Source organism: Typopeltis vanoorti, chromosome 8 (assembly GCF_054136105.1).
Source record: "Typopeltis vanoorti isolate ZY-2024b chromosome 8, IOZ_Tvanoo_1.0, whole genome shotgun sequence".
NCBI classification, from domain to species: Eukaryota; Metazoa; Arthropoda; class Arachnida; order Uropygi; family Thelyphonidae; genus Typopeltis; species Typopeltis vanoorti.
In genome coordinates this window covers 140823636-140836502 of record NC_143556.1, presented here as the reverse complement: position 1 = coordinate 140836502, position 12867 = coordinate 140823636, and the positions used below count along the sequence as shown (strand labels likewise).

The following is a 12867-nucleotide window of genomic DNA, read 5'->3' as shown; positions in this document are numbered from 1 at the left end:
TCTTCTTTTAAAGTTGTCGTTCCATGTTTCACTGCCATAAGTTAATGCTGGTGAGATGTGACTATTGAAAAGATGGGCTCTTATTTCTATATCTATGTTTTGGTTGGTAATTGTTGATTTTATTTTGTTGAAGGCTATCCAAGCAGCTCTTTTTCTCCTTGCTATTTCATTTGTTATATTATTATTCATTTTTATGGACTGGCCGAGTTAAGGTAGATGTATTCAACTTTTTCAATGGTGTGAGATTCTAGAGTGATTGTATGATCTTTACAGTATTTGTTTTTCATCCATCTTGTTTTGTCTGGGTGTATTTCCAATCCAATTTTTTGGCAGTTTTGGCTTGTTATTCAGCATTGATTCTAAGAGTTTGGGTGAGTGAGATATTAATACCACATCATCGGCGAATAATAGGATATTTAAAATTCACCATCAATGTTTATTCCATCTTTCATGTCAATTTTTCGAATGATGCTGTCCAGAGTAGATGTGAAGAGATTAGGTGATAAGACATCACCCTAACGTACTCCTCTACTTAAGTTAATTTTAATCGGGTGATTGAAAAGGGTGATATTTGTTGTGCCTTCTTTGTAGATATCTTTTATGAGTTGGATGCCTTGTTCTATTAAAGCTTGGAATACTGCGCTATGCTCAACAATGTCAAATGCTTTTTTAAAATCTATAAAAAGAAGACAAAGTGGAATCTGGTATTCTTTGCATCTTTCTGTTAGCTGAGTAATAGTTTAAATGTGATCTATTGTTGAAAAGCCTTTTTTGAAACCAGCCTGTTCTTTGCAGCTGTTTTCATTGATGGAGGTTTGTATTTGGTTTAGGATGACTCTGGTGAATATTTTATATGTGTGTGCTAATAGACAGATGGGTCTGTAGTTACTGATGTCTTCTTTATTATTTTTTTTTTGTGCAGAATTATGGTCTTTGATGTTTTCCATTCAGTAGGTATTTTCCTTAATTGTATATATCGGGTAAAGCTTTCTGCTAGAGCTTTAAAGAGTATTTGTCCACCTATTTTTAATTCATCAGATTTTATACCGTCAATTCCTGGTGATCGGTTATTTTTCATATGGTGGATAACCATTTTTACTTCTTCAGGTAGGACAGATGGTATTTTCCAAATTTTCCTGTACTGGAGCTGTGATTACTTGTTTAGATGAGTAAAGGTTCTCATAAAATGATTTTACTATTTTTTTCCATTTCACCTATGTTTGTGTGTCTGTTTCCTTGATTGTCTATGAAGGCTGACGGTAGTGGTTGCTTTAGATTTTTTTTTTACTACTTTTTTGGGCTGCTGCGGAGCCTAGCTTCTTCTGCCAATTTTGTTGTTCTATATATGTTATAATCGTCTTTGATATTCTGCCTCAGTTGTTTACAAATAATTTTATATTCTAGATGGTCTTTTCCTGTATCTTTCGATATTCTTCTTTTCTTCAATAGTTCTATTGTTCTTGCTGATAGGCATTCCCTGTTCTTAGGAGGAAGTTCATACAAGGTTCTTTCTTTGCAGTTCATTAATTGATTGTTAAAGTTTGTTAAATCTTCATCGATGTCATTTTTTAATTTCCAGTCGGTTTCTTCCACATTTTTTCTAAATTCTTCTGGGTTTATCTATTTTGAGCGTTTTTTTATGGTTGGACTGTGCTCGTATGCATTCTTCATTTTTTTTAATGTATTTTGAGGGTGGCTCTTATTGGACAGTGGTCTGAATGAATGTCGCAGTAGGTTTTCCCAATGACTTCAACATTTTTTATTATTCTTTTGCAATCTGTTAGGATGAAATCAATTTCATTTCTTGTCTCACCATTTGGGTATTGCCAAGTCCATCTTTTTCCAGTTGTCATTTTAAAGAAACTATTCAAACTGAACAGCCTTTCTGCTTCTACAAATTCTGCCAGGAGTTCACTTTGTTCATTTCTTTCCTCTTTCCCCCACAGTGCAATGTATTTTTCTTCAATAAATCCTGTACCAATCTTTGTGTTGAAATCTCCACACACAATTGTGTATGTTGTTTTTTTCTGTAATGTTTCTCATAGGTGTTCATAGAAATTTTCTATTTCTTCTTTGTCAGCTGTTGAGGTGGGTGCGTAGAGTATATTTTTGTTACAGATTCTCCAATTTTTAATTTTAGTGTTCCTAGTCGTTCAGAATGGATTGTGCAAGAAATAATATTTTTAGTTAGCTTTTCATTTATGATGAAGCCAATTCCTCCAGCCCTTGTAGCATTATCTGAAGCTCCCAGGAAAATTTGGTTGCCATTGTTCCATTTTACTGTTAATTTAGAGCTTCTTTGGGTTTCACAAATGGCAAGAACATCAAACTTTACATTTTGCAGTTCTTGAAACAGGAAATCAATATGGGAGTTGGAAGACAGAGTTCAAGTGTTGAAAGTAGACCACCGCTCTTGCAGACTTCTCACCACCACCTTGGTGGGATTGCAAAGAGCCACGAGGACTGGGAGCCTTTTTTTTCTTCTACTTGCTGGCATCTTTACATTGGTCTACAGTACTTCTCCTGACCATGGTTCTGAAGGGTGCCTTTGGTCCACGGCTCCTTATTCGTTATTCGGAACATATAGGCCAACAATACTAACACTGATTCATCACAAACTGCAATTTAAAGAAAATTCATGTAGTTTCACTACTGCCTGTGGATAGTATAAATAGAGCAAATAAAAACTGATATCAATCCTTATGCTGAATTAACAATTTTTATTTTTGATCATCCTTTATTTTTCAACAAAGGAAATAATTTAAATGAAAAAACAATAGTCCTGCCTTCAAGTGATAGAGAGAATATTCACTTTAGATGCACTTATTGCATCCCTGATAGTATTTGTGAATAACCGTTTTTAAACAACATAATGCAGGCATATATATTAAAATATTTTCTTTTTTTTCTATTCCACTGATCAAAGAAAAGAATTTAAGCAACTTAAACAAATAAAAAGAAATCCAACTTAATTTAAATTCATTTAACTTAATTCAGCAGTCATCAACCAAAAAAAAATCCTGTGAGGGGTTTCATAATATCAGTATATCAGTTGCCTTTAACAGACTATGTGTGCTTCTAAATAAAATTTGTTTTATTCTTTAATTAAATTTATGGAAATTCTTACTCCATAATGTTTGAATTTTCCACCCTTTTTACCTCCACTTAGCTATTATTCCTAGTATTCTCCCATTGCCACTCTATACAGATTCTTCTAAGTTAAGTTGCTTTAATGCTTGTCAGTGCCACCAGCATCATTTGCCTTTGTCAGAGGTAAATAACCTATATCTTCACTAAAATATTATTTTCCTGTGCATTGCTTCAAAAATCATTTCCACACATAACAGGTTTCAGAATCACTCAGCTACATTGTCAATAATGGTTAGTACTACATCATCCACATATATTGCTCTAAATAATTAAATTTGATTCTTGACTACTTTTATGTTGTCAAGTATTTAATAATACGATATTATTAAATTACACAATTATCAAAAATACACAATTTCTTTACATGTTGAGTCTCCAGTTTGCTTTGCTAATAGAGAAACCTTCTTGGATATTTTGTTATTCACAAATTCATCTGGCTTTCCTGTTTCAACTGCACTGATCTAGCTAATATATGTGCCATAGCAGTTACTATGATTAATGATCTCACATAAATTGTTTTCACTGCTAGAATACAAAATAATTCTTAACTACTCTCAAAATGCTAGATCTCTTCCTCACTATAAACCCTTCTAATTAAACTCAGGATGTTTGTCCTCAAAGCATTTCCCATCATAATCTTCACACCACAATTTATCTCTTTTAAATCCAATTAACAAGCCTCATACAACTATTTTCATGCATATGCTCTGGCATTATAAGAATGATAACTGGGAGGATAATTTCTTTAATTGAATTGTTTTGATCTTCTTATCCAAATGTTTGCACTAAATGAATCACTGATTAATTCTTATTGATAAGAAAATTCATTCCCTGTTCCACATTAAATTCTCATACCTTATCTGATCTTTGCTTTTGTTTGAAGTGTGCAAATGATGTGCAAGAGAAGAATCAAGCATAGTGCAATTGTCTTTTATAAAAATCTCCAGCTTATGCTCATACCAAGACTGATTTTGAAAGAGCTAAAAACAGGAAACATTCATGTCCAAATGGCAGTTGTGCTTTCTGGTCTTTTCCCAGAGCTGGTCCAACCTTGCTTTCACTTTTTTTTTTGACTTTATTGGTCCTTTTGTATTGTTACCCACAGAAAAGTAGGTCTCCTAGCTTCATACTTTTCCTGAAATCTTGTTTAGACAGTCTTGATAAATCTTATCCTACTGTTTCAAACACATTCAGTGTCCTGTTTTTTAGTTAGAAGAGATCAGAAAAATCTTGTTCAAACTGTGGATACTATCTCTTGATTCTTATGGCATTTCTATGTTCTGAAGGTTTGTGCTCCAGAATTAATTTATTTTCTGTGTTTGTTTATTCTCTCTCATTGTGATTTATCCTGTAACCTGGAAATTAGTTCATATTTTTCCCATTCATAAGAAGGCTGACAAATCTTTACAATCATATTACATCCACTTTCTTTCACTTCAGTGTTTTCTCAAGTGGTGGAAAAAACTATTAGCATTAAATTTTTATGCTACCTCAAAGCATCTCTGTTAGTAAATGATGATTATTATGATCCTTCCATTGTTATTCAATAAGCGATTTTTTATGAGCATTGAACAAATGCCACAGAAGAGTTTGGAAACCTTAAATGATTACTCTTGATATCTATAAGGTGGAGGTGGTTATTAGAATTATGGCTGATGCATCTGTGGCTATGAGAGAGGTGTATTATCTGTTAATTGCATGTATTCTTCTGGCTGGGTTTGCAGGATGAAGAAATCCATTAAAAAAATAAAAATAAAAACCTGCCACCTCCATATGAGACCTGCAACCTGCTAAACTCACCTTCAATTGAATAGCTCTTATAGGGTTTTCTAATCTTACACGGATTTAAATATTTATAAGGCATTTAAACATGTTTCACACAATGGCTTTATTAAGTAAGCTTCCATTATGGTCTGTCTACTGACCTGCAATGGATTAACCAGCCTTCTGGATGGATATGCATTACATGTGACATATCTTTATCTCCAAATTTTACAACTAATGCAGTTCTACAAGACTATGTTCTTCTGCCTTTTCTCTTCTTTGTATATATCAACTTTCTCCATTTGACTGCATATCCAATTCACAGTTTTGCTGATGATGGTACATTGCACTGCTTTTTGTACATTTGACAAATCTTGCATTACACAGATCACCCAGAACTTTCAGAATAGAAATTTCATCAACCCTAAAATCTGATCTTTGAACCATTCTTCACTGGAGTTCTGGTAATTTTGTATTGCTAGTTAAAAACCCTTCCATTCTTTCTTTTGACAACACTCAGATCCTTGAATAAGATGAAGGTTCTCTTTTTGGGATAACTATCTCACTCTTCCCATAAATATGTTATAATCAGTACTTCCTCTGCTTTCAAAAAAATTAAGTTTCTCTGCTAAACGCATTACTTTACTTTTGAACAGCTATTAACCCTATACAGATCTGTGGATACATTGGATACTGTTCTCACATTTGGAATATCCCTAAGAGTTCTTAAAATACTTAATATACCGAAAAGAAGTTTCATTGGTTAATGACCCATCTCTTTCTCACCAGTTCACTCCATTATTTCACAAAGACATTCAGTTTTTGATGTTTGCATTATCTACAAATATTTCGATGGATGCTTTTCAACACAATTGCCATCAGTAATTCTCCTTCTCTCCTCTAAATTTGTTGAAATGCATGCAATAGCATCTATTTAACAATTCTTTGTGGTTCCTCTCCGAACTTAAAGAACAGCTTTTTCTTTCTCCTCATTTGTTCCTTCTACCATTCTTTTGAAAGTCTTTCTTCATATGTATTTTCTATAGAGTGCAATCTACAGGTCTTTAAATCAAAGTTTTTTTTTTTTCTTTGTCCTCAACTTTTATCTTGTCTACACTGACAGCCTCTCTCTCATATATGGAATTAAAGCAGTTTTATCAGGTTCAAAACACAATTCAAAGCAAATGTTGCTCTTTCATATCTGAAAGAGTAACATTTGCTCTTTCAGATATGAAATCTTTCATTTCTGAAATCATAGAACAGATTGAATAACTGACCGATGAAAATGCTAGTGGCACTGTGTAGACTAACACATAATGAAGCACTGCAATGACTAACGTGGCGTGCTGAGATATATCCTTTGCAGCCAGTTCAGAACTTTTGGGAAGCACCTTGTACATTGTCAATTTTCATAAATTGTGAGTTAAATCATTCTATAATACCTTCAGGAGTGGAGTGCTGTGGAAGCCACCAAATTTCTTGTCAAAACACCTGCAACAGGAAGAGCAATGGCATGGGGTACTTACTATACATATTATAAGAAAGTCCTGCCAAGTAAGTTATGTGATTCAGTGCTGTTTTAATGATGATTTTTATATTGTTTTAGTTCTTGCAAGTTAACCTTATTGTATTTACAGTGTATTGCAAAAATTTAAGTTATGCCAGTAGTTAGGGTGCACATTTAAGTTATAAAGGTTGACAGAATAAATGTTGAATAATATCCTTGTCCACCACTGGAAATAAGAGCATGATTTGGAGCTAACAATTAACATAACCTGCTATGCTATTGCATTTGCACCACAGTTGATCTCCTTTATCTCTTTTGACAAGGTCTTAGACTTTTTGCATTTTTCTAAACAGTCCATTTTTCTGTTATTTTTTTGGTATTTCCACTTGACTTTAATTTTCCTATTTTTGTAATTCTCGTTTTATTCTATTAACACTTTTGCCACTTCTTTTTTCTGTTAGTTATCCATTTATTTACTGGATAGGACACACTTTTTATATATCTGTTTTCATTGCCAGCTTGGTTGATCGAGTGGTTAGTGTAACTGCTCTACAGCCAAATGGCTGCGGGTGTTTGTGATTGTCTATGAAAATACTAGCGGTGGTGGTGGTCAGCGGTAGATGGTGTAGATGATGAAGATAGTTGCGGTTTGTGGAGACAGAGTTGTAGAGTAGGTGCCCTCCTTTAAGTCTTTGGATTCCCTGGAGGTGTTACATAATAATAATTGCTGATCTTATTAAACAATTTGAGTTCTTGTTTCAGATGTATAAGTTAAAACATCTTATTTTACTGTTATATTTACTTGTCTTAGTTACAATATTGAAATTCTTGATTTTCTGTAATTCCTTCCAAGTAAATATTGGAAGAGTGAATGAATCTGAATAAATCAAGAATGAATCTGATCAAGTAAGAAGCGATATGAAATAATGGGAGAGTAAGAAAGGAGAGATTGAGGTTATGAATGAAGAAGTGGGTAGTATGAGTATAGAGAACAAGTGTGCAAGACAAACAGGAAGGCTCAGGGTGGACAGGGGAACACAGCGTGAGAAAGGATGATGCTCCAAGAAGGTGTGAATGCCTAGACAAAAAGGGAATGGGATGACTTAGGATCAAGGAAAAACATCTGGATTTGAAGAAGGTTCTAAGATGCTAGAAGTGTAAGAAACAAGGCAAATGAAATGGTTGCATTAATTGAGTCTGTTCACTCAAGAATTGTTGGAATAAGTGAGACATGGCTGGATGAGAATGACATCCTGACAGGAATAAAGATGGAAGGGTATGATGTGTTTCGTGAAGACAGAAAGGGTAAAAAGAGGGTGGGAGTGCTATTAATGATAGAATTAATATTAAAGAGGTGTGTTCATACAATGTGGGAATGCAAGAGGGAAATAGTGGCATTGATTTTGAGGCAGTATGGTGTGAGCAGGGCCGCCGAGCCGTGCGGTTGTGCAGATTGTGTGCCACACAAGGGCACTTGAAGATAGGGGCACCATTTCACCATGGGAAATAATTTTAAAAAATATAAATTTTCTTATTCTTGAATTATATTGTTTGAAGTGAAACGTTATCAATATTACCACAGATTTTATTTCACAGAGTAAGCATCGACTCAGCGAAAATTTTAGAAATATTCTCGATTGTTTATTATATTTTTAGTGGAAATTGTTAATTTAAGACAGACCGTGAATTCATTCTTACGCTGTGCTTTGCCCAGTACCGTCGACAGGATGTAGCATAGAGGCAGCCTGCCTCACGGCGCTGCTTAATAAGGGCGCTTGCTCAGCCGTATTACGGCAACAAGGTATTTTACAAAAAGATAGCGTTTAGTTAACAAATAAAAAGGTGCCATTTCCCATTGACAGTTAAATATCTGCTTATTATATTTTATTAATAAAAAAATTACAGTCATACATACTAAAACTAAACATTTTCGAACCCACTTATTAGATACTTAAGGAAATAACCCATAAAGTTTCATACGATGTGAATTTCATAAACTTTTATAGTCTATATATAAATATATATATCTATTAAATTATATTATGCATGAATTCTCCTACTCAAACTGCGGGTTTCTATCTCCCCAAATTTCACATTTGAGCAATAATTCGCTCCCTGCAATAAACAATACGCTATCCCCAACAGGCATTATACTGCAGAAACACTAAAACCAATTAGTTTTATCATATCACTGGATAAGGTTCACAGACATCATTTGCAGACTAATATATATTTCTCAACAAATACTGCAATTACAGACAACTGGGAATATAAACACTAACTATATACAGCAGGTGCAACATATGGTTTTGCTTGACACTACCCTGTCATGAATGTGTTAAAACTAAGAAATATATAGTGAATGCATTTCAGATATTATGGAAATCGGTTTAAGAGAATTAGCATTTCAATTCAATTGTCAGCTTGTTTTGTTTGGGTAGCTCGATCTTTTGTTAATACCGCACCAATCATATGCACTTCTTAATAGTGACTTTTTCTCTATTATACTGGCCTACAATCGTGCACATCTTTCACTTCTCATTAGTAATTTGTCAAGGATTGTTCATTATGTATCTCAAGTCTTAAATTACTGGTAATTTTTGCTTGATATAATGGGAAAGAAGATGACTCTATTTGGGTAGGTAACTGATTGCACACAAGGAAACCGCTCTTGAGAACAGAAGTGATGGAGAATAGAAGATTCTTGGTAAGTCATACCCATTTTCAGTTGTTTTTTTTCTGAAAACTTTAGTTTCCGAAAATCCCCACATATATCTTGCAGTGCGATTTTTTAGCTTTAATTTTGGGAAAAAAGTGCGAGTTATAGTCGAGTAAATATGGTAATATTTTTAGTTTTCAAATTGTTAAGTATGGATCATTGGTTAAAGACTGGATTTATAAAACGCATAAAAGAGAGCAATATAGCAGATATAGAAATAATTAATTTCATTCCTCTCATTGATGATAAATTATTTATATTAAGTAAAAATGATTAGTATCTTTATAAATTTTGTTCTATTAAAAAGAAATCATGTTTTTTTTTGTTTAAATGTACATCTAAATTCAAATAAAACACAGTTACAATGAAATATATTTTTATTTATTTATTTATTTATTTATTATTATTATTTTGATAAGGGTATTTTGAAAAGGTACGTGGTAATAATGAAAATTAAAACAGGGTACACGGATATCTGAAGTTTCAGAAACGCTGATCTATCCTAAAATATTTAGTCTGAAACATAGATGTACATTACGATGTTCGTTTTCTTAAATTCCGCTTCGAATTTGAATAGACGAAATAGCGTCTATCCAAACACGCACTTACATTTTTTTTGGAGTCATTTCAATTTTGAATGTGAAACATATTGAGTGTATTGTGTATTCTGTGTTTAAGTGACTTTGGACAATTTGACTTTGAATTTAATTGCGTACTTATTTTTAGATTTTTGATAGACAAATAAAATTTTAAAGATAATAGTTTATAAATTATAAACATATTAATCAGCTGAGGGACCTTAGCTAAAAATCCCGTATATGTGCGGGATAGACTATCGGTGCATCAGGCTGACGCGGCTCGAATTAAATTAATAAACATAGGTTATTTGTGAGCTGTAAAACCCTTTAGATGAACTTTGTTTACACATACTGCAATTGGCCCTTTCTTGATAAATTTTGGTGTATTTTTGCATCATTTCATTTTGTGCATTACACTAACAGTGTTACTCTGCAGTTGCCTTTTGTTTTATAAAATATATTTATGGTTGTTTAGTAAATTTTTTGTGAATTTGGATTATTATTCACGTAAAGTAACTACATCTATTATATTTTTGCTAAGTTTGAAAATCAGTTAAATTGTTTAATTTTAGTTAATTATCTTATTTTGAAAACAAGATTTTTATGTTATGTTGGGTAGACGTCTAGAAAATAAATAATTTTCAATAAGAGATTTATTTATATATTTGTTCTTGTTCTAGTTGGAAGACATTGGGGTTGGAATCCTTTTACTGATTTCTTTAATAAATAATTTTAATATTCTAGAAATTTCTTAATTATTAAACAATTACCAGAATGTAAAAAATATTAAATAAATGTCACTGAGAAATCAATCAGCGGCTAATATCTCTACATGTTAATTTTCAAAAAATACCTAAAATGTAAGCATATTTATTATTCAAAACATCTGAAAAATCAAATTCTGTAATTAAAAAAAAAATAGTCAGTCTTGGGCCATTCACCTTAAAAATAATAGTCGGTTAAGGGGTTAAAAAATAAGTTGAAGGGAAAATTTCAGAAATTATTATTTATTTTGGTGGACAACTTTTAACGCTCTTATTTTAAACTCTAACCAAGTGTGTTAACCCTTAGATGTCGGGAAAAAAAGCCAAAGAAGTTATCTGGTGCACAAAACAGAAAAAGACAATTGCAGCGAGTACAACTGGAACATAAACTGGCTGGATCGCTGAATAAATTTTTAACTTCAGGACCACATAAAAAAACAAAGAACAGAAAGTTCTGACGAAGCAAGTACTCCGTGTAGCACTACTCCAGAAAAAAAGAGGACACAAGGTAACTATGAAGAAACAAATGTTACATGCGAAAATGAAACTGGACTGTCTACAGAAGTTGCAGCAGAAGAAATATTGGATTCCGATTCAGCGAAACACGGAACTTCAAATTTTAATGTTAATGATCCAGGTACTTGGCCGAATCATATAACTACCAAAGTTAGTGATTGTTTAGTTGAGCATTGCCCACATCAAGTAGTTAATAAAGACTTTCCCAAAGATGAATCTGGCCACAAGTTTTCCGATTCATACTATTATCGAACTTTAGCAAATGGAGAAAAACTTTTACAAAGTTATTTAGTTTATTCAGAATCGCGAAATTCGGTTTTCTGTTATTATTGTAAAATATTTGGTAGTCAAAATTCCCAACTTACTAATGAATATAAACGGTTGTAATGATTGGCAACATTTGAGTCATATACTAAAAATACGTGAGACAAGTTCTGCACACGTTAAAAACTGTTCAAAATACAGCGAACTTAAAATGTCATTGATTAAGAAATGCACTATTGATTGCACACAACAAAGATAGCTTTTAGAGGTTCTTCACAAAAACTTTTTGAAAATGATAACGGCAATTTTTTAAAGTTAGTAGAAACTGTCGCTAAATTTGATTCGATAATGGCAGAACACTTGCATTGCATCCAAATATCACAAAAAAGGAACATTGCTCATTATTTAGGTGATAAAATACAAAATGAAATCATCTGTATAATTTCTGAAGCTATAAAACAAAAAATTTTAGAAATGGTTAAAGAAGCGAAATATTATTCAGTAATTCTTGACACTACTCCGGATATAAGTCACACAGGACAGTTGTCTATTGTTATCAGATTTGTTAATCAAAATAAAGATATAAATATAGCAGAAATTCATGAACATGTTTTGGGTTTTCAATCTGTAGAAGATACCACTGGGCAAGGACTATTTCAATTTATAAAAAATTATTTAAAATTATTGAATATTAACATTTCGGATTTACGTGGCCAAGCTTATGATAACAGTTCAAATATGCGAGGCAAACATAATGGACTGCAGAAAAAAATCCTTGAAATAAATTCAAGGGCTTTTTTTATTCTGTGTGCTGCTCATTCATTAAATTTGTAGTTAATGATGCAACTAAGATATCCTGTGAAACTGAAAATTTTTTGGGGTAATACAGGAATTATATAATTATTTTTTAATATCTGTGAAACGTTGGGCTATATTAAAAAAACATTCATGTTTTAAATTTGAAATCACTTTCTGCTACTAGGTGGGAAAGTAGAGTAGAAGCAATAAAGCCACTTAAAAATAATATCAAGGAAATTTACCAGTCTCTTTTTGATATTACAGAAGATGAAACTAAAGATATCAATTCTAGAGTTCAGGCAGACAACTTAATTTCAAAGATTTATTCATTTAAATTTATTACCATGCTGCTAGCCTAGTGGTTTTGCGCTTCGCAACCATATGCCTGGTGAAGGAGTGTCCTAGGTTCGATTCCCGTTGTAGACGTGAGGAATTTGAGGATCTTCCTCAGGCATAGCCAAGTTAGCCGGTCTTGGGTGCGGTCAGCAGGCTTTTTTCCGCCAGTTTATCTAGCGTTTTTCATCCCGCAAAACACGCAAACTAGCCCCATGAACATACGCCTCTACAGTCAAAATATATCCCCCCCCAGCGGCAGACCAGGCGACGGGTCGGTTGGGAGTAGTACTAACAAGAAGTCGCATCTAAAGTAACACACGGACCCTGCATGGGAAGCGGGAATAACGCGTAGTAGAAGAAGAGATTCATTTAAATTTATTTGCTCTGTTCATGTTTGGTATGAAATCTTAAGTCTCGTAAATGTTGCAAGCAAAATAATGCAGAATCCGACATTTGATATAGGAAAAATTA

The 12867-nt window shown here is 33.0% G+C and overlaps 1 protein-coding gene across 1 annotated transcript in view; it reads left to right on the top strand.

Moving 5' to 3' along the window:
* LOC150104390 (stimulator of interferon genes protein-like) overlaps positions 1–12867 on the top strand; it is a 181842-nt gene that overhangs the window by 69501 nt on the left and 99474 nt on the right. The window contains exon 5 of the mRNA XM_090396972.1: positions 6363–6468. Coding sequence (XP_090253098.1) covers positions 6363–6468 — 106 coding nt within the window. The remainder of the gene's footprint in view (positions 1–6362; positions 6469–12867) is intronic.